General features: G+C 41.5%; 1 protein-coding gene across 3 annotated transcripts in view; it reads right to left on the bottom strand.

The window, feature by feature from the left end:
* LOC125461777 (G protein-coupled receptor kinase 5-like) overlaps positions 1-26,712 on the bottom strand; it is a 252,483-nt gene that overhangs the window by 35,536 nt on the left and 190,235 nt on the right. For all 3 annotated transcript variants that reach the window (XM_048550971.2, XM_059653048.1, XM_048550972.2), the window contains 4 exons: positions 16,981-17,081; positions 3,610-3,702; positions 1,752-1,815; positions 1,321-1,461 (listed from right to left, as the gene is read on the bottom strand). In XM_048550971.2, the coding sequence (XP_048406928.1) occupies positions 1,321-1,461; positions 1,752-1,815; positions 3,610-3,702; positions 16,981-17,081 (399 nt within the window). The remainder of the gene's footprint in view (positions 1-1,320; positions 1,462-1,751; positions 1,816-3,609; positions 3,703-16,980; positions 17,082-26,712) is intronic.

Raw genomic sequence — 26,712 nt, 5'->3', positions numbered from 1 at the left:
TCAGCTGAAGACCATCTTAGCTATCGTACTGCTCCATGGGTGAATGTGAACTGAGTAAAAACAAGGGTCACAGTTGTGATACCAGTCTTATATTACTTAGCATCTACTTAAAGTGTAGAATGATGTAAGTAGCTCTAGGTCATGTTTGCAGAATGTAAATCTCGCGCACTATAAACAGAACTCAAGTCTTATATAACATACAGATGTTATATTTAAAAATTAAGCTTTTTATTGGAATGTCAACACTACCACAGGCTTGAATGTGGAAAAATCTGCTCAAGTCTTTTCCATGAAAAGAAATTGTACAAAGTTTCCATTCTGTTTTCTTAAAGCAGTACTCAGATACAGAAATACATTGGAACCTGAACTAAGAAAAGCATGTAGGATATTGTCAAACAACGAGGCAACTGTGACCAGTCAACTGATTAATCGAGGGTCTTCTCTTTTCTCAGTCACAAAAGAAATTAGTTTATTCAATGAAGCAGGCACCACAGAAATGCTGCTTTATTGTTTCTGAAATACATCAGTTGAAATATCAGAAAATATTTTCAAATTTAGCACTGGTTGAAATCACTGCAATGCAAATTTCTCTAAACGCTATTTCCCCACTATAGTAATTATTGGTTAGGAATTAATTTTTTTTATCAATGCGATGGAAGCTTTTACCTACAAAGCCAACCTAGGCTTTCCCTTCAGTTGCTCATCAAATTGTCCTGTATGTGCACTATTTTCAGCCTTTATTTTGGAATTCAGCATTCTTTTTGTAATCACATTGTACTGAGCTGATCAAATGGTTTATAAATACCATACATCGTGCCTAGTTTTCATGCCTAGTGGTATAGATGATTCATTGCAAATAGACATTCAGTAGGAAGTCAGTGGCAAATGAGAAAAGACTAACCAAATTAACAGGAATCTAACTAAATACAAGTTACACCCATTAGCTTCTCAATGCATGAAAAGATGTGGACAGTTCCCCATATCTTCACAATTTTGCAGAAAGAAACTCAAGGACGATGAGTCAATTAAGTTAAAATTCAGCAAAAGATTAAGGTAGTAAACAGTACTGTTTCTACACAGACTGCACTGTTTACTTAGTATTACTTTTGAAGATTAAACATGCTCAGCACCAACTCAAAACAGAGCAATGGACAAAATTATACCTTTCTAAATGTGTTGTATGAGGCATAAAATGAGGACATAATATACAACATTATGATCAACATTCAAAAACACAAATTGGCTTGGATTCTGGTAATCGTTCAAGGTGGGCTGTACACACTGGTCAACAAATCACATGGCAATGATACTCATACTTACTACAAATCTACTGTTCACTTTTTCTAAAATCTGCTTTTCATTTAAAGCCATCGCCTCTCCTTTTCGTTTTTTAATTCGCTTTTTCTCTAACTTCTTACAAGCATACATTTTTCCTGTGGCTCGCACTTGACAAGCGCAGACCTACATTTGAAACAGACAGAATAATTAGTTCTTTTTATTTTCCATGTACTTAGAACAGGAGAAATGTTAAGGTCTTCAGAGACATTTAACCTCCAAACCTTGAGTATTATGCGTGGATTATGAACTTGCACATTTTCAGAATTTTGTCTCAGGTCGCTAAAATACTTGTTAGAACATGTTCGAAATCATTTAAAAATGTGTAATTTTGTATAAGGCATGTTTCTTGCACTTAATCGGAGTTCAAGGAAGAAGAAAAATCAGAGCAGAAAAGAGCTTCCAAAATAACTTACCTCACCAAAGCCACCTTTTCCCAGCACTCGATATTGCCGAAATGTGTTTTTTGTTACAGCTTGTCTGAAAGAAAAATACAACGTGAGCTAAAACAAAATGCATAGCTTTTCTTTTGGATAAACGAGTGGAGGAACAATTTAGTAGCAAATAAGTTCTAAAATTTCTCTTCTCTTTGCCTCAAAGATACTAGAAATGTTCCACCTGACATTTCTTAAACACTTCAACAAGTTCCTCTTTGGGCCTCGTTAGTTTTTCACTACGGTTAGTTTAAGTAATGATATACAGAGCATGTTCACCCACAGGTAATTTCTTTTCAGCCTTCCAACTGTTAATATGCCTCATGGCTGATAGTATTACTTGAAAGATTGAAGTATTTCCATAGTTTTTGTTTAAATAGTGCAGTTGCAAGTCCTCTGGCCTGTGATTCAAACTGCCTGTCAGTGGGGTCCTGCGGCAGCTACATTCTGCAAGGGCAGCGGGGTGGCTCAGGGGCCAGCACTGCTGCCTCACAGTGCCAGCGATCTGGGTTTGAATCCACCCTCAGGTGACCATCTGTGCAGAATTTACAGATTTCTCTGCATGGGTTTCCTCTGGGTGCTTCAGATTCCTTCCACAATACAGATTAGATGGACTGGTCATGCTAGACTGTCTAATGTCCAGGGATGTACAGGGTAGGCGGATTAGCTATTGAAATACAGGGTTACAGGGACAGGGTAGTGGGTGTGGGTCTGTATGAAATGGTCTTCAGAGGGTTAATGTTGACTCAGTGGACTGAATGGCCTGCTTCCACACTGTAGGGATTCTATTACATTTAAGAAACCCATTCTTTGAGCTTTCCAAACCTTACAACTGCAAAAGTGTCCATTCCATCACATCAACTCCAACAGCATAGAACCTCTCCCTAACCGCCAGAATAGAACTACTTTCCAGACTGAAGTCTGGGCCAATGTTGGTCACACTCCATCAGTTTCATTCATAACATGACTGAAACAGAACAAATCTCATCACACCAAGAGAAAATTCTAGACAAAATGTCTGCCTCTTAGCAGCAGTTTTAAACAAAAAAGAGTTAAAGTTTGATTCTCTAAGTCCACAGGTAGTTGCCTTTAACATTTTATATGACAATTTAGTAGACTGCATTTCCTCTTTAAGTACCAGGGTATAGCTCTTGAGCTCACCAGGCTTTAATATACACACTGTCAAAGCAAACACTTTCCATCTGGTCCAATGTTGAATTATGATTTTTACAAGTTTTAGTTCTGGTTCCAATCATTGTTCCGCTGCATTAATGACAATCCTCAGTTTGCTTAATAGCACAGTCACAACACTACTAAATAATTCATTATACGTCAATAAGGAGACACCAAACAAAATGCAAGGTATCCAGCAGGTCATAACTAATAAAGGGTGGCTGAAAAAGGCTCACTAATGTAGAAATGACTGCCATGTACTTCACCTTGGAGGGAGAAAATCTGAAAAGAGAAAACTTCCTTGAAACATTTATACCATCCTTAGCTGTGGGGCATCAGTCGCTGTGACCTGCAAGTAGTTTGTCTCTTATCTATAGCCACAAACAGCATAAAATTTTTGGGAAAAAGTAAGCATCAACAATGAGGTACTAAACACATTTATTGAACATAAATGGATCAATGTGATGGCCTTCATGTTTCCCTACTTGTAAATCTAATGTCTCAATAATAAGCTTCATTATTGCCAAATAAAATAAACCTTTTATAAACATGGCACCAGTTTGTAATCCCAGATCTTCAAACATTTTGAATATTCAATAGCTTTCTCATGCTTGATTAAATAAAAATGCAATGTAAAGACATATGTCTTTGCTTCCATGAGCCTTACCTTTCCAGCCACTTCCACTGGAGAAAGCGATCAAAGTACATGCTTTCCTGGTATTCATTAAATGGCTGTCCACTGAGATAATCATGCACTGACCTATTATACAACATAATACAAATACAGTCAAAAGACATGTTACTTTGTGTGAACTTGCAGGAACAGTAATCATAACAAAGACTGCACATTATTTCAGGCACGAGGGCAATAATCAGCAGCGTCACTTTAAGTGAATCATACAACACAGGACTCCATTTGGCGTATTTTGCTCACGCTCATTTTGAGTTAGAGCTATTCAAATTAATGCCACATTTCTGCTGTTTCCCAATAGGACTTTTAGTTTTTATCCTTTTAAGTACTTATCCAGTGCCAACTGTGAAGTTTCTGTTGATCCTGCTTTCATCAACTTCTGAGCAGTGCACTACAGTTCACAACTGTTTAAAAAAGATCCCCATGTTAGCCCTGGTTTTCTGTCTTTCACCATAAATCTATGTCCTCTGGTTACTCACCTTTCTGCTACGGGAAACAATTAACCTGATATACACCAGCAAAATTGCTCAGGATTGTTAAATACCTTAACCAAGACTTTTACCTTCTCAATGGAGGACAATTCCAAGATCTTCACTTACTGCGGGCAGAAAGTCATTGAAATTCAACAGAGAATGCCATCGATTCATCGTGCAGTCTCTGGGTTGGCTGAGAAAGAGCTGTTGAGCCTAATCCCACTTTCGAACACTTGTGGTATTGCTCTATTAAAACTCTCTCTACACTGTCTCTATCCAGCTTGACATTTTTCCTAAAGTGTGTTGCAGATAAAATGCAATACTGCAGGTGAAGCCTAACCAATGTCTTATAAACATCTAAGTATAAGTTCCTTATTTTTGTATTGTATTCCTGTACTAATACAGGAAAAGATCTCATAAGCTTCTCGACAGCTTTGTCAACTTTTCCTATCACAAAGATTTGTGTACTTACACCCACAAGTGTATCTGTCTGTGCACCCACTTTAAAGTTGTACAATTTAATGTAAATTGCCTGTCATCCTACATATCAAAATGCACTACTTCATATTCCTTTGCAGTAAATTTCATCCTCCAAGCTGTTTGCTCATTTCACCAGTCTTTGACATCCTCAGATTTGTCCTTGTCCAGCTCACTGTTTATTTTACATTGAATCATTTACGACATTTCCGAGGCCCATGTAATTAATATAAGGTGTAGCAAAAAGAACAGCTGCCCTAACGCTAGTTCCTGTGGACCAACAGTGTAAACACTCTTCCAGTTTGAAGAGCAACCATTCACCATACTCTCCACTTTCTGTCCTTTACTTCTTGTCCTGAACTCTGCCTGTAACAAGTCTGAGTGCACTGACTGCTAGAGGTTAAAGGAGGCTGCTCCACATATGTTTTCCTACTAAAATATGTTCCTCTCAATTCCCAAAACTCGATCCCAACATTCTTGTTGCTTGGCTGAAAACAGACTGATCAAAGATTTGGACAATTCAGGTATTTCTTTTGCTGTTTGTTTTTGAAAATATTGTTTATTCAGTCTTTAGTGGGAAATTTGAAGGTCCCCATTATGAATATCAAGGCGAAAATTGTTGTTGCATTTCTCTGGAGCTTAGCTGCAAATTTGTTACCTTATTTCCTTCCCACAATTTGGTCACAGTGCATACCGTACTAATTCGCCCAAAGACCCTTATTTTCCTAAATGTTTGAACCACATCATCCTTCTCCAGCAATATAACTGTTTATTTGATATACTTTTAAAAAATCATTCACAGAATGAGGGTGTCACTGGCTAGGCCAACATTTATTGTCCATCCCTAATTGCCCAGAGGGCAGTTAAGAGTCAACCACATTGCTGTGGGTTTGGAGTCACATGTAGACCCGACCTGATAAGGATGGCAGTTTCTTTCCCTAAAGGACATTAGTGAACCAGATAGATTTTTCCAATGATTGACAATGGTCATCATTAGGTTCTTTATTCAGTTTTTTCTTTATTAACGTTAAAATCCACCATGGCAGGATTTGAACTTGAGTCCCTAAAACGTTATCTAGGCCTTTGGATTAACAGTTCAGCGATAATACCACCATACCATCGCCTTCCCAACTGCCACTCTCCATCCTACTTCCCTATTACCTCAGCATACCTTGTCACTGGGAAGATTAAATTCTCAATCCATTAGTTTAGGAAAATATCTGTAGAACTGTTTTAATCTGTATTTGTCTAAATCAAAGTACTTAAGACAAACTTGCCCCTTTGCAGTTGAAGTGTTTGCATGAGATTCACAGTGCACTGTCTGCCATGGCTTGGAGCGAGAGCTCTCTGCCTCATTAATTATGTAACATAGTCTTTTAGACACCTTCCTCAGGGACTGGTCTTGCTTCACTCTTCTGCCCATTTAAAGAAATGAGGCAAACAGCCTCCCCTCAGATGGTGAATAGTCTTTGGGATTCTCTGAAGCAGAGTCCTTGAAAACATTTAAAGCAGAGGTAGATAGATTCTTTTCAAGCAAGGGGTTGAAAGGTTATTGGGATAGGTGGGATTACAGATCTGACATTGCAATCAGACCTGCCACGATTTCTTGAAGGACAGTAGCAGTGCCATGAGGCTGAATGGTTTCCTCCTGTTCCTTGTTTGTGCAGTGAGAGGGGTGGAGGTGCTGCTACTGTCAGGGCCTTCTGACATTTGAGCTGCTGGCACTATATTGAAAGTCCAGATACACACCACTTCAGATGTGGCAGAACTCGAACAGTCTCTCCCATTCTGGTACTCTTTACTTTCTGGGCATGGCCCACAGGTAAAGAATGCCAGCTCCCAGTTTTGTGGTGGAAGAGGATGAAGGCAGTCCTTCTCTCACTGCAGATTGCCACAGGAGGCCACACCACCAGGCCATGCCAGCTTGGACACAAATTACAGCCTGGGTCAGTGCTGTGCCCTGGGTGAAGTGGGTCACCTAACAGCTCAGGAAGGAGGTCAATGATCTTCTCCATCTTGCAAAGATAAGTGCTACTATTTACCATCTATGGCTTAAAATACATCAATGTGAACAAATCCTCAGGACCTGATCAGGTGTACCTGAGAACTCTGTGGGAAGGTAGGGAAGTGATTGTTGGCCCCCTCACTGAGATATCCGTATCATTGATGGACACGGGTGAGGGGCCAGAAGATTGCCTAATGCCACTATTTAAGGAAGATGCTAAGGAAAAGCCTGGTCATATTAATCAAACTATAGACTGGCAAGCCTGAGGGGCAAGTTGTTGGAGGGAATATGGAGGGACAGGATTTACATGTATTTGAAAAGACAATGACTGGTTAGGGATAGTCAACATGGCTTTGTGTGTGGGAAATTGTGTCTCACTAACTTAATTGAGTTTTTTTTAAGGAGTAACGAAGAGGATGAACGAGGGCTAAGCAGTAGACATAATCTATATGGACTTCAGTAAGGCATTCGACAACCTTCCTCATGGTAGACTGCCTAGCAAGGTTAGATCACATGGCATATAGGGAGAACTAGCCATTTGGATACAGAATTGTCTCGAAGGTAGAGACAGAGGGTGGTGGTATGGGGTTGCCACAAGGGTTGGGTCAACTGTTTTTTGTTTGTGTTATATAAATGATTTGGATGTGAACATAGTAAGTATGGTTAGAGAGTTTGCAGATGACACCAAAATAGGAGGTGAAGTGGACAGTGAAGACAATTACCTCAGTACACCGGGATCTTGATCAGATGGGCCAATTTGCCAAGGAGAGGCAGATGGAGTTTAATTTAGAAAAATATGAGGTGCTGCATTTTGGAAAGGCAAGTCAGGGCAGGACTTACATAATTAATAGTAAGGCCCTGGGGAGTGTTGCTGAACAAAGAGACCTTGAAATGCAGGATTGTAGTTCCTTGTAAGTGGAGTCTCAGGTAGACAGGATAGTGAAGGTGGTGTTTGTCATGCTTGCCTTTATTGGTGAGTGCTTTGAGTATAAGAGTGGGGAGGTCACGTTGTGTCTGTGCAGGACTCTTTAGTGACTATTGGAATACTGCATGCAATTTTGCTCTCCCTGCTATAGGAATGACACAGTCAAACTTGAAAGCGTTCGGATAAAATCTACAAAGATGTTGCCAGGGTTAGAGGATATGAGCTAGAGGGAGAGGCTAAACAGACTGGGGCTATTTTCCCTGGAGAGTCAGAGGCTGACGGGTTACCTCATAGAGGTTGATAAAAATCATGAGGGACATGGGTAAGGTAAATAGACGAGGTCTTTTCCCCCAGGGTGGGGTGAGTCCAAAACTAGAGGGCATAGATTTAAGGTGAGAGGGGAAAGACTTAAAGGGATCTAAAGGACTACTTTTTCAAACAGAGGGTGGTGCATGTGTGGAGTGGACTGCTGGGGAGGTGGTGCAGGCTGGTACAATTACAACATTTAAAAGACCTCAAAATGGGCATATGGGCCAAATGCTGGGAAATGGGATTAGATTTATTTAGGATACCCGGACAGCATGGCCAGGTTGGACCGAAGGGTCTGCTTCCGTGCTGTACATCGATGACTCTATGACTCTACCATCTGCTACATCATTTCAATCTAACTTCATGTACAGTCAATGGCTCTCACCCTACCTCATTCTCTGAAATCGTTAACCCTTCCAGCCCTTTGCACTGCAAAGCGATGCATGCTGCACCTGAACACTAAAAACCCTATGTGTTAAGAAAGTAATTGGAACTACACAGAGGCTGACAGTCTGTAGCTTAGTGCTAAAGTCAGTAAGTGTATGCCAAGTAATCATTGAGAGTGTACACAAAGGCTGGCAGCCTCCAAGTAAATACAAAACGAGAGAGTATGAAGAAAGAAGATGAGAGCCAAAAGCTGTATGAGATGCTCATGTCCCTGCGTGCAAAGTGATCTGGCAGAAACAAGTCCTAGGTGTTCCTGAACTCTCTAGTAAAGTGTGAAATGGCTGAAATGGCGTGAGAGTTGGTCCAAGAGTAGGTATGATGATGTGGTGAAACTGGTGCCAAAATGATGCATATATAGGGTCATGGAGAATGCTGGTCAAGCAGCAGGCAGGAATATCGTTATGAAGAGCAGTTGGATGATGGCTGGGACAAGCATTCAGTGAGCTACATTTACCAGGTCTCCACTCTCATCTGCATACAGGAATCTGCACCATGAGGGGTTCCTTGGAGAAGGAAAATTAAGTGGTATTTTAATAAGATGAGTTGGAGCTTTAATGAAATGCAAATGCATGGGAGTTAGGCAATTGTTGCTTAATGGTGAGGCTTCAAATTTGCCATTTAAGGTTTGAAGGGAAAGTTGGGAAAATAATTCTCCATGCAACACAGCACTAAACACAGTGTTAACAAAGTAACTGGAGCCATGCGGACTGGCAGCCTACAACTCAGTGCTCCTTGAGATTCTGGCTATTTGCATTCTCTCAGTGTTTTCTCACCTTTCTCGTCAAGGAAAGGAGAAATTCTATCCATAACCTTAAAAGCCATATCTTCAGTTTTTGTTCCTAATTTTGGTAAATAAACATTGTTTCTCAGTCACTGTATCTCACAGCCTGTTGGCGGCACTGATGCATTTCCTGACCATATGCTAGTGGTTCTGGTCATTTGCCATGCAAATTTTCTACACAATACAAATTCCAAAAGCACAAAGATTAATTTAGGATGAATAGAAACAGGTTCCTGCAAATAATTGAGAGTTTCTTTGACCATCTTTTGGAATATTTCGTACAAACTTTGGTCGTTAACAGATTTTTCTCCATGCTCCCCCCCCGCCCCCGGCCAATGTCTAATACTGTAAACGGACTTTTCCAAAAGAATAATGCACACAAGTTTAGGTTTAGAATATCAAATCTCTCCCAGCAATGAATGCCAGAATCAATTCATACTGCTCAGTGCTAATAGCTGAACAGTATACAGTACACAGCCATGCCATTGAAAAAACATCAGATTCTCAACTTGCTTATACTTCTCCCTCAGTATCCTCCTGTGTCTCTAATGCACCACGTTTGTTGTGTACTGATGACCTTATACAAGCCTCTCAGATTTTATTACATTTAAGTTTAAAACAGCCACTACAATTGTTCAACGTAATGAGATGGTAGCTCTTTTCCACAAACTGATGGTGATACCAGAGTGCAAAGTTATTACTTATTTACAGAGATTTTGTTGACATACACATCACTCAGAATGTAATGCAGCTATGATTGAATCAAGACAACTGATTTTGTAACTAGCAGCTTTTAAACGCCATTGGTAATTCCCAAGTATTTGCCCTCTACCTTTCCTCACTCTGCCACCCTGTATAATCATTAAAAAAATATTTTAAGAGCTGGTATTCATCTTCTCAGCATCTTGCATTTCAGGAACTAGCAGGACCCACTTTGCCCTTACATTGTGTTTTGAAAAATAGAACATCACTTCTCCACAATTTGCCATGAGCTAACATATCCCCAAGAAACGAAAGGGTTGAAGTGTTTCTGTACTTCATCAATAAATATTTACAGTTGGTACTAATTTACACTTGGAAGAGAGAGAGACATTGCCAATTTTACTCATATTGGTGTTTCCTCAACCACATGCTGACTCAGCCTTAAAATAACCACTGATAAAGGCTGTGCATCACTTGAGCATAATTAACTGCTTCTTTGGCATACTTTGAGAAAGAGAAATACTAACAAGCCTCCAAATCCAAGTGCACTTCTTGCACTTTATACTCTACATATAGTTATCTTAGCTTAGAATAATATTTAAAATGCCATGTGTACAAAACATAATCAGCCTCAGATGACTTTTTAAAACATGAAGCAGATATACTTCAGCCAGAAGAATGATTCCAGATCCCAGGTAGATATTTGAATCACACAAGTCTTACAGCGCAGAAGAATACCATTTGGCTTATCATGCCTACACTGGCTCTTCAAATTGGCATCATTACCTCATGCCAATCTTCTTTTGTTACGTATCTACTGTATTCTATTCACCTGTTTACTTCGACATCAATACTTTTCTGCAGTACTGATCTATTTATGTTTAATATAATCAAGATCGACTTTCTGCTTAAGTACTATAGATTAGATTTATGCTGCCTGACAAAGAAATAAACCATGTGCAGCGTTTAAGATTTTGCCACAGATTTTTAAATTGTCCATTTTTTTCCAATAATTGCCCAAAGATTCTTGGATCCACTTATGCAGAATTTACATTAAAATCAACTTCGGCTTCTGCACTGATCTTGTTGACAGAAACTTCTATCAATGTTTCCAACACAGCTTGGGTTGATGACCATGCTACTAGCTAAAAGCCAACAAACTATATGAATAAAGTAACATTGTGTCACATGAGGTTCAAGCAATGACTTTTCCCAGTCAGAACAGGATACAGATCTGTTGGAATTATTTAAGATGGTGCATCAATGAATTTTCTCCAATGCTTACGACCAGCTTTGGTCATTGAACCAGGATTCGAATCAACCTAAAGCAATAGTGACCACCTACTGAGCTCTCTGCTGGAAATGTGAGATGATTTTCTACTGTGTCCTTGCAGTCTGCTACCTTAACTTCCATTGTCTATTCAAATTCAACCATACCAGGTAAACTTAATTACAGCTAAAATAGCAGGTCCAATTTAATTCAATGTACCCTCCAATATAAATATGCATTGAATCCACTAAATGCTGCACCATTTTGCTCCAACTGTAGCCCAATATAGTCATTACCAGCCTTGCTTAAACTCAGTAACATGTTGACAACGTTTTGCAAGAATCACACATAAACTGTTTGCTAGGTCAAACCTCTCTCTTTCAGTCTCTAGTGTCTGACGCTAAACAGTTCAACCATTGTCTTCTCCAAGAAACTAACTATAGTCTTTTGCAGCAATAAAGCAAACACATGTCAAGAGAAATTTTCTTATGATGTAAAATGGCTTCTTCATAACCCCTGAAAACAAATCAATACAGTAAATCCATGGTGTTGCTTTTAATCTATTAAATGAAAGAAACCTTCCATGATTTTGTCGTGCAACAATTAAGATCATAATAAAGGAAAAATTGCTAAAACGAATTGCATTCTTAGAGTGTCATGGATAACACCCAGGTCAACCTTCACAACTGTCTTCATCAATGTAATCAGAACAGCGATTTTATACTAAGCACAGCAAGCAACTTAACAATGAAAACATTATCATTCAGATACAAACTCCAAAATGTGTTTTTTGGTGTGGTGACATTTCTGAATACACATTCCAATACACTGTAGCACGGAAAGGTAATTGGTTAAGGATTGGTCTTAAGCTTGTAAGCAACAGTGGTTAATTTCCCTATGACATGAGTAATAGTCATTACTTAAGGTCCACCACAAATAGATATGATGATAAATGAAAATGTGAAGTACCACTTTTAAAGAAATAGAACCAAAAGGAATATTTAAAATATAAAATAGACTTAAGTATTTTGCCAACAGAGAATGGGGTTTTAATGCTTAGTTCACTTTTAACATTATCTCAGGATTTTAACTGATGATTCAACAACAGATAAATCATCTTGTAGATAGCAGGTTCCCGGGATGAACCAAAATCCTGATTTGGAGCCAACTGGCATCCCATAAATTTCTGAAAGTAATAGCATTTCTTAGCCAAATGCAGTGAATTTATACTGAAAAACGTGGAACAAGGTATGCTCTCTTTAAAGGGTAAACTCTAGTCTAGGCTGCATGTTAGCTATTCTGCTGTCCGGCATGATTTCATTTATGTAGATTTTGGGCAAGTCCCATTCCAGGCACACAGGACAGGGAACAAAGATAATCCTGTGTCCCAGAATTCTCCTAGAAATTATGTTTTACAAATGCAACAGCTATTTGTCTGCAATCTTTTTTGCGGTGACTAATCTCTTCAATTGTTTGTGAACATCTCCAGCCAGATCACTCATAGAAGCCAAAAGGTTTACAACACAGGGAGCCATCATGTCCTAGCCTGTTCAGAATGGGTTATCTCACCTAATTCAATCTTCCAAGTTTTGGTCCATAGCCGTGTAGGTGACATCATCTTAAATACATAACAAAGCACCTATTCAAATGCTAGCAGCAGGCTGATTTTTTTGTGAAGGGTACTGAGCATTGGGAAAGATCCCAACACTGCAAACCCTTTTATTTTATGGAAGGCACTGCATGCATGCTCCATTTTCATGTCAGGGAGGGAGGCTGGGACAGAGTCCAAACTGCTGTCTCTGAACAAAGGCCATGGGCAGTATGGAGGTTTTTGCATGGCAAGGCAGGCAGGCTAGAAGGTCTGCTACTGCTTACTGGGACATTGGTCTCGTTGAAATCGTGACTCAAGACCTCACACCACATGGTGCATTAATCCCACGTATTCCTCTTGCACCTTCCTCACCCTCATGCCCCTTCTGTAATACCCATCTCTTTTCTGTGCCCATGATGCATACGGGAGGGGGCAACAGTGGTGTAACAGTGATGACCTGAGACTTGTAATCATTTGAAGTGCTTGTGGCCAATTACAGTTGTTTTGCTGACTTGATAAGGAGGAAATTAGTGTGAACAATCTGACGCTCCTGATTGTTCAAGGCCAAGATTTGGAATGTTCTGCTGGTGTAGTTTAAAATGACACCAAGGGTGGCATTACCGAAACAGCGGAGACAGGATTCCTGTGATTGCTCCAACTGTAAGAGGTTGACACCACTCCCAAAGCACAAAGTAGCAACAGTGCAGGTGCCCTGTTTCCCATATGACCGCTTAGCCTCCCCTGCTTCTGTGTGGACCTTTTATATGACTATTAACATCTGTCCTTTACACTCAGCATCTGTGAAATCTGTGAGTTCCCATGATTTCGATGGCCACTGTACCCATCTCCCTTCACTCCCTCCATATGGAGGCCAGCATGACTGACTCATGAGAACCTCCTTGCCATCACCCCAACCCCACCTCGTGGAGCTCCCAAACCCCTCCAATTATCATTGAGATTACATCTTTCTATCTAGAATTGCTCCCATTACTGTCATCATTACTTAGTGTCTCAGTGCAAACAGGTTCCAATGGACTTCTCTAGTAAAGCCCCCCCCCCACCACTGCTCACTACCCAAACCACAAGGCCTGATTACGGACCATGCCTCAGACTGACTTCACAGGGCAGCCCCAGCTGAATTCTGTTCTGAGGTTTACAAAGCATCCTGACAGATCTACCCATAATCCTTGGATTAGTTGCAGGCAACCTGCAGGTCTTATAGTGGCCCAAACCCTGGATTGGAATCTGGCTGCAGCTCCCCCCCTCCAGATCCCATTTGAAAATAATTCACTTGTGACTTTCACGCAGCCATTAGCTTGAAGCACATGCAGTGCGTTTGCCGGGTGAGCTGCTGGTAATGCTGTGGGTATGACACTGACATCCGATGGTACACACAGCCGCAAGCCATCTACCACCCTCTCTGATCTAAAAAGCAAGGTGAACCACAGAGGTGGTAGCCTGAAGCAACATGAAATAGGAGAAAAGCTGGTAGCCTCTGAGCGCAAAATGACTGAATGCAAGCTAAGAGCTGTAGGATTCACCAAGTGCAGATCCAGAGATGTGTGTGACCTTGCGAGTAAAGCAATCTGGCAGAAACACTGAAACTGTAGATATCCTTGAGACCCAAAGAAAGTCTTAAGGAGCTGAGGTGGTGTGGGAATTGGTCCAAGAGCAGGCATAATGACATGGCAAAGCTGGTGGTCTGCTGGTCCTGACTTCTGTGGGCCGAGGATCAAAAATAATGGTGTCCTTGCAGCTTGTGGTGAAAGCACTGTTGGACACAATTTTGCTGAGTCATAAGCTGCAAGCACAGGCTCTAATTTACACTTTGGGAATGTGTGTCATCCAGTTTCTCTGGCAAGGAGAAAACTGGAAATGGCATAGAAAAGAGATAAGCTGGGGCATTCCCGAGATGGAAATGCACAGAAATAAGGAAGGTGCCAAAATAGTGAGATTCTCAAGAAGTTCAAGGAAAAATCGGGAAAAAAATTTCTTGACACAGAAATTCTGAATTTTCATTCTCAATATATTGTCCTTGCCATAACAGGAAGGGATTATTCTGCCCATTGTGAGTGGATGTGAAGGAAAAATTGGTTTGGATTTACAATGACATGCCAATGGAAGATCCCACAGTCTGTAACTATTTACATTTACATGGGATGTGTGGTCATTTGGACGAGGATGGGAGAACTGTACCAAATACTACCCTCTGAAAATGGTAAGCATGAAAGACACACAAAATACTTATAACCAGAAAAATTAGACTGTCACAAAGATTGTATTAAGTTTTCTACTTTTGACTTGGTAGATACTTCATAGAATTATGCCACTTGTTGATGAGAAAAATAAAATGCAAGATAAATTATTGAAATATGAAATAATAAAGAAAAAGATTTGGAAGCATATCAGTACATGCTGAAATTGTATTCTAAACTGTTGTCCAGTGGAACATATTTGCAAAGATAAATAGGGATTTTAGTGTATCTAATTTGAACAAAAGTTGATTAGCATCCCCTAACAGCGTGTTTAACCAGATAAAGAGGAGGATGTGGTGAATCACTAAACATAGCTCAATAAATAGAACATGTCCTTCTATCATAGAGCACCGGATACGTCCACTTTAATTAAACATTTGCAGACATGTTAGAATTACATCTTAAATGAAGTGTCAAAGAGCTAATGAATTTCAAATAACATCTTTTCCACCAAAAGAAAACTCAGAAGGGTTTGTAGAAATCAAAAACAAAAAGCAAACATTTTCAAAACAATTTAACAATGTAAAATTTAAAGCAAACTTTTCAAAACAGCATATGGCTACAACAGACAGCTTGACTGATACTAACATATATTTGGCACATTTTAAAGCATACTATTCAAATGTGTGCCAAAATAAACACTCTTAAAGGAAGCTGGATAGTAAAGTTCCTTGTTCAATTTCTGTTTGATTGAAAATACAAAGAAAAAATCTAGACTTTTGAACAATTTAAATAAATTTAAATAATTGCCGTTGGACAAAAGGAGTTAGCAATAAATGACTAATAACTTATGTGATTTATCATGTAATAAAGCTAGATATTGGTATGTTGTTTCATCCTGCAAGCCATTGCAAACCCTAAACTCTCTCCATCACTTCAAATGCTAACAACTGTCATTTGTATAGACATCCTTTTCGTACTTTGCTACTGATGTCAGAATTTATAGGTACTGAGCCCCTTCTTATTCCATCTAGTTGTTTCTCCCATTAAAAAGCTCTCTTGAAACTACACATGGAATATTAAGCACTTTTAAACTAATTGCCTGGTGGGATCACTTCCTGATTTCAACCACTGTGCCACCTATCAGGATGGGAAATAAAAATGTCCTCTTTTTAAAATTAAATTTTAATGACAGCTGTTGGCTCACCCATGTGGACAACACCCTTGTGGCCACAGCTGACGTCCTGATCCACAGCCTCTGGTGGATGTTGAAAAACAGAAAGCTGCCGCACGAGCTCCCACCTCCTGCCATGATAAGCCACCTTCAGGCACTTGTTAGTCTCTAGCGTCAGCAGGCGCTTATCACTGATGAGAGATCCCAACAGAGTCTGCAATCTGCACAGAATTGAGCATCTGATTATTCAAACTCATTGCTTCTCATTGTTAAATGGTTAGATGCCACCTTTGATGCACCAGCTCCATCAAGACACTTGAAGATAGGAATAGACTTGAGCCTCAACTCTTGTATTGACATTTCCTCCTGTTGCACTCTCTACACCTGCCACAGGACCAGGAGAATTACAGCTTTCCTTCTATCTCCTTATCATTTCTTAACCATTCAATTCCTCAGCTTCTGTTCTTCCTCTGTGACATGTTCTGAGATGATCTTACATTAAAGGTTCTCCATAAATTGATTTAGTGCCTCAACTCATCGTACCTAGTTCAATTCATTGTGTGTATCAATGTTATTGTTATGTAGACTGGGCAGAGATGCTTTTACATACTGAGCTGGTCACAGATTTTTCTCTGTTTAAAAAATGTGCTTTGCTCGCTCTTAAGTGCAGAATGAAGATAAGTGATAAATGGTGAAATGTACTTCACAGTCTAGCTACTTGAACTTGGCATCTTTATCAGATTTGTGCTGGGGGATTCATTATTCAAAGTGAGCAACCAATGAAGCTCAAATCTAACATTTCAGAGGATGTCATTTGGAAGGAAGGGTATGCTTCTGGTAATAATTAAATGAAAACTAAACAGCGAGAGAATTACAATTACCATGTTTCAAATTATGAGAAGGTAACTGCAGTAACTTGATATTTCTGTTAAATGGAGAACACAAATCACTCCCTAAAGAATAATAGAAAAATCTGACATTTGTGTTTTTGCACTTACTTTACACAGTTACAGAAGAGCTCTTTGCACGCAATCATTTCAAGTTTTTCTTTACATTGCTGGACAATATCTTCGCTGACTGCTCGTATATATCCTGGGGACTGAAAACATACAGGATTTAAACACAATCAAACATTCACTTAAAATCACACCTGGGCTTTGTTAAATCTGTACAGAAGTATTCAAAAAAATCTGCGAATTAATTCCTATAAACATTTATTTTTAATGCAAAACATGACACTTTTACTTTCTTATTATCATCGCAAATAATTAATTACGTACTGCTCAGTCCCAGAAACATTCAGGAACATCACCCTCATGGACCCAGTCTCCTCTTATTTACTTTAAATACATGTTGGCACATTTGAAGTTATATCCTTAGATAAATACCAATGGAAGTTAAAGATGATTACACCTGACATCAAGTTCCTCATTTTTTTTAATGATACAGTACATAATATGATGGGTTTTCCATCTTTTATAGACTATTTCTCCATTTGGTTTATCTGCTAGTAATGGGCTCCTTTAAGTCTAATTCTTTTCACACTGACATCCATACTGCGAATAATAAATCACTGCTATTAGGAGAAATAAAGGGGGAATTTCAACCCAGCAGAAACTAGTGGAAGGGGAGTTTAAATCTAAAAGATGCTTACCACCTTTTTCCCATCAATGAACTACTTTAATTTGTTTTTCACAGTGAGTTGATAACTACTTGCTATGACTCAGCTGGGAGATGATGAAACACAAATTGGGGTCATTTGTCATCATTTGGATCTTAATTCAAACTTAACAGTTTGTGAAGGGAGTGTGCATCACGTGCACACTCCCCACTCAATTTTACACTGGTCCTACAGTGGACTGCCCACTATCTGACCCAGAAAGTTGCCCAACATTACTTGGCCTGCATCTTACTGAATTGCTGTGGTCACTTCATTCTTACAGGTCCAAAACCTGCAAGTTGTGGATAGAATACAGGACAGAATATAGAACATAGGGCAGAATATATTAATTCATTGTCACTTGCCTTTTTAGAAAACAACTACAGAGAAAAGTGTTTAAATCATCGTACTCTGGCGTCATATTAATAATAGACATCATATGCGTTAAAAAATAAAAAAAATTAAGACAAAGTCCATCTTAGTTCAATTCACAGCTCCAGCACTCCTCAGATTGAGGAAACTCGACATTGAAGCTGCCACAAGTAATCCTGGGCCAAGCCGGATCCCACCATGCCTCCGTAAATGCTACAGAGGACGCCGCAAGGAATCCGAGCCATTGCATTTCTGACTTGGCCCTTACCATGTTGCCGAAGCAGCCCACCACACCACAGGACCCACCAGGAAGCAGCCGCAATGGCTGGATCCACACTGCAGCGCCTCTTGGAACCTCCTTCCTCCCCAAAAGCCACCAAAAGAAGGCAAGATGAATTTTGATGTTAGAAAATAATAATTAATAAGAAGGATGCGGCAGGTCTGGTGATTAGGAGTAAATGGGCCATGAACCCAAATATATCTCGCAAACAACACCCAACTGTCTGTTAAAATGGACCAAGCCTCGCTGTATTGTTCAAGATGAGCAGCCCAGCAGTGTCCTGCCTGGGTCAGAGGTCAGAGGAGGAAACTACTGTCGCACATGAGATTTACAAGCCCTTACAATCTACTGTTGATATGGACAGGTCTATTATCACTGTGAAAACAACTTTATTGAATGTCCTTTTTTTCCGAATATACCTACTCAGTGTAAACAAGGACATGGAAACAAAAAAAATTCCTCCTGCTGACATTGTGGTCTCAGTATTAACCAGACCCCATGAGGGGAGAGTGTAGCTGAGGCTATGAAGTTAAATAAGGCGGCATGACTCCAACCCACTGAGCAGCTACTGACAGCCATTTGAACATGAGACCTAAGAGCGCAAATAGGCAATTCAGCTCTTGTAGCCTGCTCCACTGTTCAATACTATCAAGGTTAATCTCATTCTGGTCTCACCTCTGTTTTTTTGTCTGCCTTCCATAACCATACAATCCATTACTAAATTAAAAACATGTATATCTCCTCCTTAAAGTTACTTAATGTCCCAGCACGCACTGCTCTGGGGTAGTCAATTGCACAGATTAATGATCCTTTGAGAGAAATAATTTGTCATGTCCATTTAAAATGTGCACCCCCTTATCATAAAACTATGTATGACCTCTCATTTTAGTTTGCTCCACAAGAGGAAACATGATATCTGTGTCTATATTGTCAATCCTGTTCAGCATTTTATCTACTTCAATTAGTTGTCTTCTCATTCTTCTAAATTCTGAAGAGTATGGGCCTAAACTGCTCAATCTCCCCTTCTATTGCAATCCCCTCATCTCTGCAATCAACCAAGTGAACCTCCTCTGCACTGCCTCCAATGCGCCTACATCTTTCTTTAACATAAGGGAATCAAAACTGTGTCCAATATTCCTAATAAGTTGTACAGTTGTAGGAACATTTCCTTACTTTTATACTCTATTCCTTTGGCAATACATGTCAAAATACCATTTGCCTCCCTTATTACGGGGTGTACTTGCATACTAGTTTTCTGTGATTCATGCATAAGGGCACCCAGATCCTTCTGTCCTGGAACATTCTGAAATCTCTCTCATTTAGGTAATAAGTTGCTTTGCAATTCTTCTAATCAAAATGGATAACCTCACAGTAATTCACGTTAAACTCCATCTGGCAAATTTTGGCACATATACTTAATCTATCAATATCCATTTGTAATTTTTCTCTATTGCAACTCACCGTCCCTTCTATTTTAGTGTCATCTGCAAATGTGGCGTTGGGATCTTCTATTCCTGCACCCAAATCATCATAGATTGTAAGTAGTTGGGGACCTGAGGACTGAACCCTGTCACTGGTTACATCTTGTCAACCAGAAAAACACCCACTTTTCCTGATTCTCTACTTTGTTGGTTAGTGAATCCTCTATGCAAACTAATAAATCACCACCTTATCAAATGTCTTCTGGAAGTCCAGTTATACTACATCGACAGGATCCCATTATCTACTTTGTTTGTTACACCTTGAAGAACTCTAGCAAATTAGTCATTTGTCCTTCTTAAAACCATACTGACTCCGATGGATTGTATTTTGACTTTCCAAATGACCTGTTACTGCTTCCTTAATAATGGATTCTATGTGTCATTTCTTTGATAGGTACTGGAGTATCAGAGTGCTCTTTTGGAAATTTGAGGTACTTAGTGGTTAAATTTAAGATCAAGCTCCCACAGAGCTGGGTCAGAAAAGCGAGTATTGAAATGGAGGAATGTGCTGTCAGCTTTACACAGTTTCTTTTTGCAATTGTTGAGCAGCTATGAGCACTTCTTTCTAGATAGAGTCATTTGACCCCCACAGCTCTAGGTGCTGATCTTCTCCCAACTCTCTCATTTGCAACTCACTCCCACCTCCCAATTGTGGAGGATGTCCTAAGGTTTCCATTTGGCCTCTTGCATGATTGTACCTTCTTTCCTGCTGGGCAGCTGCAGATGGGGAAACAGAGCATAACATTTCCGGCCCCATCGTGTTCTTTGGCCTTTTTAGGCCTCACCCATAATCTCCCTACCTCTGACTAAACATCAGCGAGCAACATTCCTCATAAAACATTCTCAGGACAAGTGCTGTATTACTGCCTTCAAAATACATTGCACAGTATACAGAAGCACACTGGTTATATAGTGAGTTCCTTTTTTCATTTCTCAATGGCTACCTTTCATATAGACGGAAGGGCGATTGCCAACATATGTCAAATCAGCTTTTTGTGAGAATCTGCAACTGGAAGCAAGGATACGGATTATTAACCTCATTTTATACATTGGCCCATTACATTTAACTGGCTGGTCGTAACATAAGGTTCCAAAGATGAAAGGAAAAACTGTCTTGATTTGATTGCCTCACACTTTATGCTTTTATTTACTTTGGGTATATTTTCAATTGAGTGTAGTCACCAGCCTATCAGTAGGCAGCAACCTTAGTCAACATTCAAACCAAAGGACGGGAAGAGAAAAACCGATTGAAAGGAAAGATTTTTTTTCTGTACTCTTGTCCACACTCCTCTGGTGGGTCACTCTTTTGGCCTCTATTTGACACTGGGAAGCATTTGTCGTTTGGATGAAATTATGTCAGAATCTAACGGCAAACAGAATCAAACTATATGTTTTGTGAGATAACACGAACAATCATAGAGGTTTACAGCATGGAAACAGGTTCTTAGTTGAGCATACTCTGTTCCATGGAGAGTCTCAAATCCCTGCATTTTAACCTGTGCGTTAGATAGAAAATCCTTACTTTGAAGAACAAATTGCCAAAAAAATGGTCATAAGCATGAAGGCAACTATTCTAACCTGCTGGGTGTACGAATTTCAGAAGAAGGGTCCCCACCCGAAATGTCAGCTTTTCTGCTCCTCTGATGCTGCCTGGCTTGCTGTGTGCATCCAGCTCCACACTGTGTTATCTCAGTCTCCAGCATCAGCATTCTTACTTCCCTCGTTATGTGAATAAAGTTGTTCTCTATGGGTGATGTGAGAAAACTAGACAAACTGTACAAGATATTGGTGAGACCGCTTTGAGAGTACTACATACAGTTCCGGTTATCCTGCCATAGGAAAGATGTTAAACTACAAAGGGCACAGAAAAAATGAACAAGGATGTGGCCAGGATTGGAGGGTTTGAGTTACAGGGAGAGGCTGACTAAGCTGGGACTTTTTTCCTTCAAGTACAGAGGGTTGAGGGCAACTATATAGAGGTTTATAAAATCGTGAGGGGCACAGATAAGGTGAATAGGAAAAGGTCTTTTTCCAAGGTTATGGGAATTTAAAAGTAGAGGGTACAGGTTTAAGGTGACAGAGGAAAGATTTGCAAGGGAACTGAAGGGTAGCTTGTTCACACAGAGGGTGGTGCATGTATGGCATGAGCTGCCATAAGAAGTGGTAGAGGCAGGTACAATTACAACATTTAAAAGACATTTGGACAGGTACATAAATAGGAAGGGCTTGGAGGGATATAGGCCAAACACAGGCAAATAGGACTAGATGAGTTTGGGATACCTGGTCAGCATGGACATGTTGAGCCAAAGGGTCTGTTTCCATGGAAAGGGGTAGAGTCACAGGATTCTCTCTATGGTCACTATAAAGGAACACAAGGGGCAGCAGACAAATGCCCCCTTCAAACTATTCCACCATTTGTTACGATTCTGGTTGATCATGCTGGACTTTAATTCCACTCTCCTGCCTGCTTCACTTTTCCTTCAACTCCCCAAGGAATCTTGGAACGGAGACGCAGGGCTCCCTCCTGTGGGCAGAACCCAGATCAGTGCCACTAAATTCCGCACGTTGTGTTTTTGCCCGAGTATTAATCTTTATTTAAAATACACGTGCAGATAAGTATTTTATATCATAAATCCTATCTCATCTACCTTTTGCATATTGATTTGATATTCAACAGTTATTTTCTTATATTCAGATTACTTCGGTTTGTGCAGTGCAAATAGGCATCTATTCAAATTCTTCTGGTTATTTTCTTCAAGATCAATGCAAATACCTTCCATCTGACTGCATTTCAAATGATCTCATTGACTTTAACATATTCATTATAATTCAGTCTAATGTAAATGTGTTATCAAGCAGCAGACAAGCCAACTGAATTACTAATAGGATAACAAAACAACTACAACAAAAAGGGTGTTTTCAGTCCATTGTTTATGTCCTGATGCTAATTCTTCACTTAGAACAGAGTTTATTCCCATTCTTACTCTTTTAAAAGTCTTTTTGAAAAATATTCCTTCAGTGCTTTTTTAAGATGTCTCTATAGACCCTTGTGACCAAGCATTCTGATTCAATGTTTCAATGTCATGTTATCACTACACCACCATCTCCGTAACGTCTGTGTATAAAGATATTTTTATCCCCACTTTGTACATCCTCTGATAAGGTGGGTTTATGCCCCTAGTGACTAATTCACTATCCATCAGATACAATTTTTCACTTTCTAAATTCTTTAAAACCACACAAAGTTTGAATCCTCCCTGGCCCCCTTAGATATTCTTTATGACACCAGGTTACAGTCCAACAGGTTTATTTGAAAACATAAGTTTTCAGAGCCTTACTTCTTCTTAGTGACGAACACCTGAACGAGGAGTAAGACTCCGAAAGTTTGTGTTTAAAACAAAAACTGTTGGACTATAACCTGGTGTTGTGTGATTTCTGACCTTGTCCCCCCCACCATTCCAACACCGGCACCTCCACATCACTTTCTTTATGGACTGTGAGCTCCCAACGCCAAAGATGGCTGCCAGAGGCCGTGCATGCCCGGATAGCTCAGCTCTGCAGTACACGTGTGCATGCACGAGTGAAGTGTCATCACACTCACACTTCGCCATCACCAGCATGGATCCACATCTATATCTGGGCGAGGTTTCCACAATACCTTTTGTGTTAATCCATTTGATTGGTTGGTAAAGGAACTCTGGAATAGAAGTGAGTTCATCAGTTGAAAATAACTGGGCCTTCAGTGCTGCCGTTTTCTGGGAAATGAGCCAAAGCAATCAATGGGTTTCTTGGAGTGAAGTGGCCCTGCATAGATGAACAAGGATACAGCAACTCCATGGTAATGGAACAATCATACCTCAGCTAATACTGACAGAAATCAGCTTTCCATAGCATTACTTTCCTATCAGCTGTGCATACACATCTCTACTGTTTAGAAAATATTGTATCCTATTCAAAAAGAAGCCTCAAGGAAGTTAAAATGGTCCCTTCAGATCAACAATCAAAGTCAGAATTCCCCTGATATGTCAGTAAAGTGCACAGTTTCATGAGTGTGTCTCCACACTTTCCAGTGAACATATAGATGGTGATAACAAAGTGTGGAGCTGGATGAACACAACAGGCCAAGCAGCATCTTAGGAGCGCAAAAGCTGATGCTTCGGGTCTAGACCATTCATCGGAAGGGTCTCGGCCCGAAACGTCAGCTTTAGCGCTCCTAAGATGCTGCTTGGCCTGCTGTGTTCATCCAGCTCCACACTTTGTTATCTCGGATTCTCCAGCATCTGCAGTTCCCATTATCTCTGAACATATAGACGGTGTCATCTTTGTGTCAGGCAATTGCCATTCTAGCGAGTTTTGAGAAGATTTGTAGCTCAGGTTGAGCTTCTGGGTGAGAGTTTGCTCGCTGAGCTGGAAGGTTAGTTTTCAGACGTTTCGTCACTTTTTTTTATTTGAAAAAATATACTTTATTCATAGAATGTACAAAAAATAAAACATTTATACACCTACCCAGTCATGCAAGCCACTCCGGGTTACCCGGGGGTACGTACACCAACTAAAGTTAAAAAACAAAACAGAGAAAAAAAAAACAAAGCAAAGAAACCGCCCCGGCAGTCGTCACCCCGCACGGTCCCAGTTGGCCCCCTGACCAGTTGGGGAAGGCGCCAGCTGGGCCCAGTTACCAGATAGGATTCTTTTCCCTTTTCTGGACGAGGGGGCTCATACGGTGGTCTTTCCCCACCGCGCCTTGGCGGCGGCTGCCCCAAGCTTCAGCGCGTCCCTCAGCACGTAGTCCTGGACCTTGGAGTGCGCCAGTCTGCAACACTCGGTCGGGGTCAGTTCTTTCAGCTGGCAGACCAAAGAGCGTTTTTCACCGCATTGATGGTCCTCCAGGCGCAGTTGATGTTGGTCTCGGTGTGCGTCCCGGGAAACAGCCCGTAGAGCACGGAGTCCCGCGTCACGGAGCTGCTTGGGAGGAACCTCGACAAATACCACTGCATCCCCCTCCAGACCTCCTGCGCATAGGCACACTCCAGAAGGAGGTGATCAACAGTCTCGTCCCCCCCGCAGCCACCTCGAGGGCAGCGTGCGGTGGTGCAGAGATTCCGGGCATGCATAAAGGATCTCACTGGCAGAGCCCCTCTCACCGCCAGCCAAGCAATGTCCTTGTGCTTGTTTGAAAGTTCTGGCGATGAGGCATTCTGCCAAACGACTTTGGCAGTCTGTGTGGGGAACCACACGACGGGATCCACCCTCTCCTTTTCCCGAACGGTCTCGAGGATACTACGTGCTGACCACTGCCTGACGGCCTTGTGGTCAAAGGTGTTTCCTTTCAAAAATTTCTCCACGAAGGACAGGTGGTACGGAACGGTCCAACTACTCGGACCGTTCCGCGGCAATGAGGCTAGGCCCATCCTTCGCAACACCGGGGACAGGTAGAACCTCAGTAAGTAGTGACACTTGGTGTTTGCATACTGAGGATCTACACACAGCTTGATGCAGCCGCACACAAAGGTAGCCATCAGGGCAAGGGTGGCATTCGGTACGCCCTTTCCCCCATTTCCCAGGTCTTTGTACATGGTGTCTCTGCGGACCCGGTCCATCCTCGACCCCCAAATGAAGTGGAAGATGGCCCGGGTGACCGCAGCGGCGCAGGTCCAGGGAATAGGCCAGGCCTGCGCCACATACAACAGTACCGAAAGCCCCTCGCACCTGACAACCAGGTTCTTACCCGCGATGGAGAGAGACCGGAGCATCCACCTGCCCAGCTTCTGCTTCAATTTGGCGATACGCTCCTCCCAAGTCTTAGTGCATGCCCCAGCTCCACCAAACCAAACACCCAGCACCTTCAGGTAGTCTGTCCTGACTGTGAAGGGGATGAAGGAGCGGTCGTCCCAGTTCCCGAAGAACATGACCTCGCTCTTAACCCTATTGACTTTGGCACCCGAGGCCAGTTCAAACTGGCCGCAGATGTCCAATAGTCTACTCACCGACAGACGATTGGTGCAGAAGACGGCGACATCGTCCATGTACAGGGAGGTCTTGACCTGAAGGCCTCCGCTGCCTGGGATAGTCACGCCCTTCAGGCTCACGTCCTTCCTGATGGAGGCGGCGAAGGGCTCCACACAGCACACAAACAAGGCAGGAGAGAATGGGCAGCCCTGCCTGACTCCAGATCTAACAGGAAAACTGTCTGATTCCCACCCGTTGATCGAGACTGCGCTAACGATGTTGGCGTAGAGCAGCCGGATCCAATTGCGGATGCCCTCCCTGAACCCCAATTTGGAGAGGACGTCCCTCATGTAAGCATGAGAGACCCTGTCGAAGGCCTTCTCCTGGTCCAGGCTGACGAGGCAGGTGTCCACCCGCCTGTCCTGTTCGTAGGCGATCGTATCCCTGATGAGCGCGAGGCTCTCAGCGATCTTCCTGCCCGGCACAGCACAGGTTTGGTCAGGGTGAAATCACTGACTCCAGGACAGACCTGACCCGGTTGGCAATGACCTTGGCCAGGATTTTGTAGTCCACGTTCAAAAGTGAAATGGGACGCCAATTCTTAATTTCTTCCCTCTCCCCCTTCCTCTTGTAAATGAGGGTGATGATGCCCTTCCTCATGGACTTGCACATTTCCCCTGCCGGAAGCGCACTATCGTACACCTCCAGCAGGTCCTGGCCGACCAGGCCCCACAGAGCGGAATACAGCTCGACCGGTAAGCCGTCGCTTCAGGGAGTCCTATTCCTCTGCAAGGACTTGAGGGCTCTGGCCAGCTCGTCCAGGGATATCGGCCGGTCCAGCCACTCCCTCGTGCCGTCGTCTAAGACCTCCGTGATAGACGACAGGAACGACTCGGAGGCCGTGCTGTCCGTGAGCTTCGTGTCGTACAGTCCGGCATAGAAGGATCTGCTGATCCTCAAAATGTCGGGCCGAGACGACGTCACCGAG

The sequence above is a fragment of the Stegostoma tigrinum genome, chromosome 20 (genome assembly GCF_030684315.1).
Source record: "Stegostoma tigrinum isolate sSteTig4 chromosome 20, sSteTig4.hap1, whole genome shotgun sequence".
NCBI lineage: Eukaryota > Metazoa > Chordata > Chondrichthyes > Orectolobiformes > Stegostomatidae > Stegostoma > Stegostoma tigrinum.
Note: the sequence above shows the minus strand (reverse complement) of the source record. Positions and strands in the feature narration are given on the sequence as shown.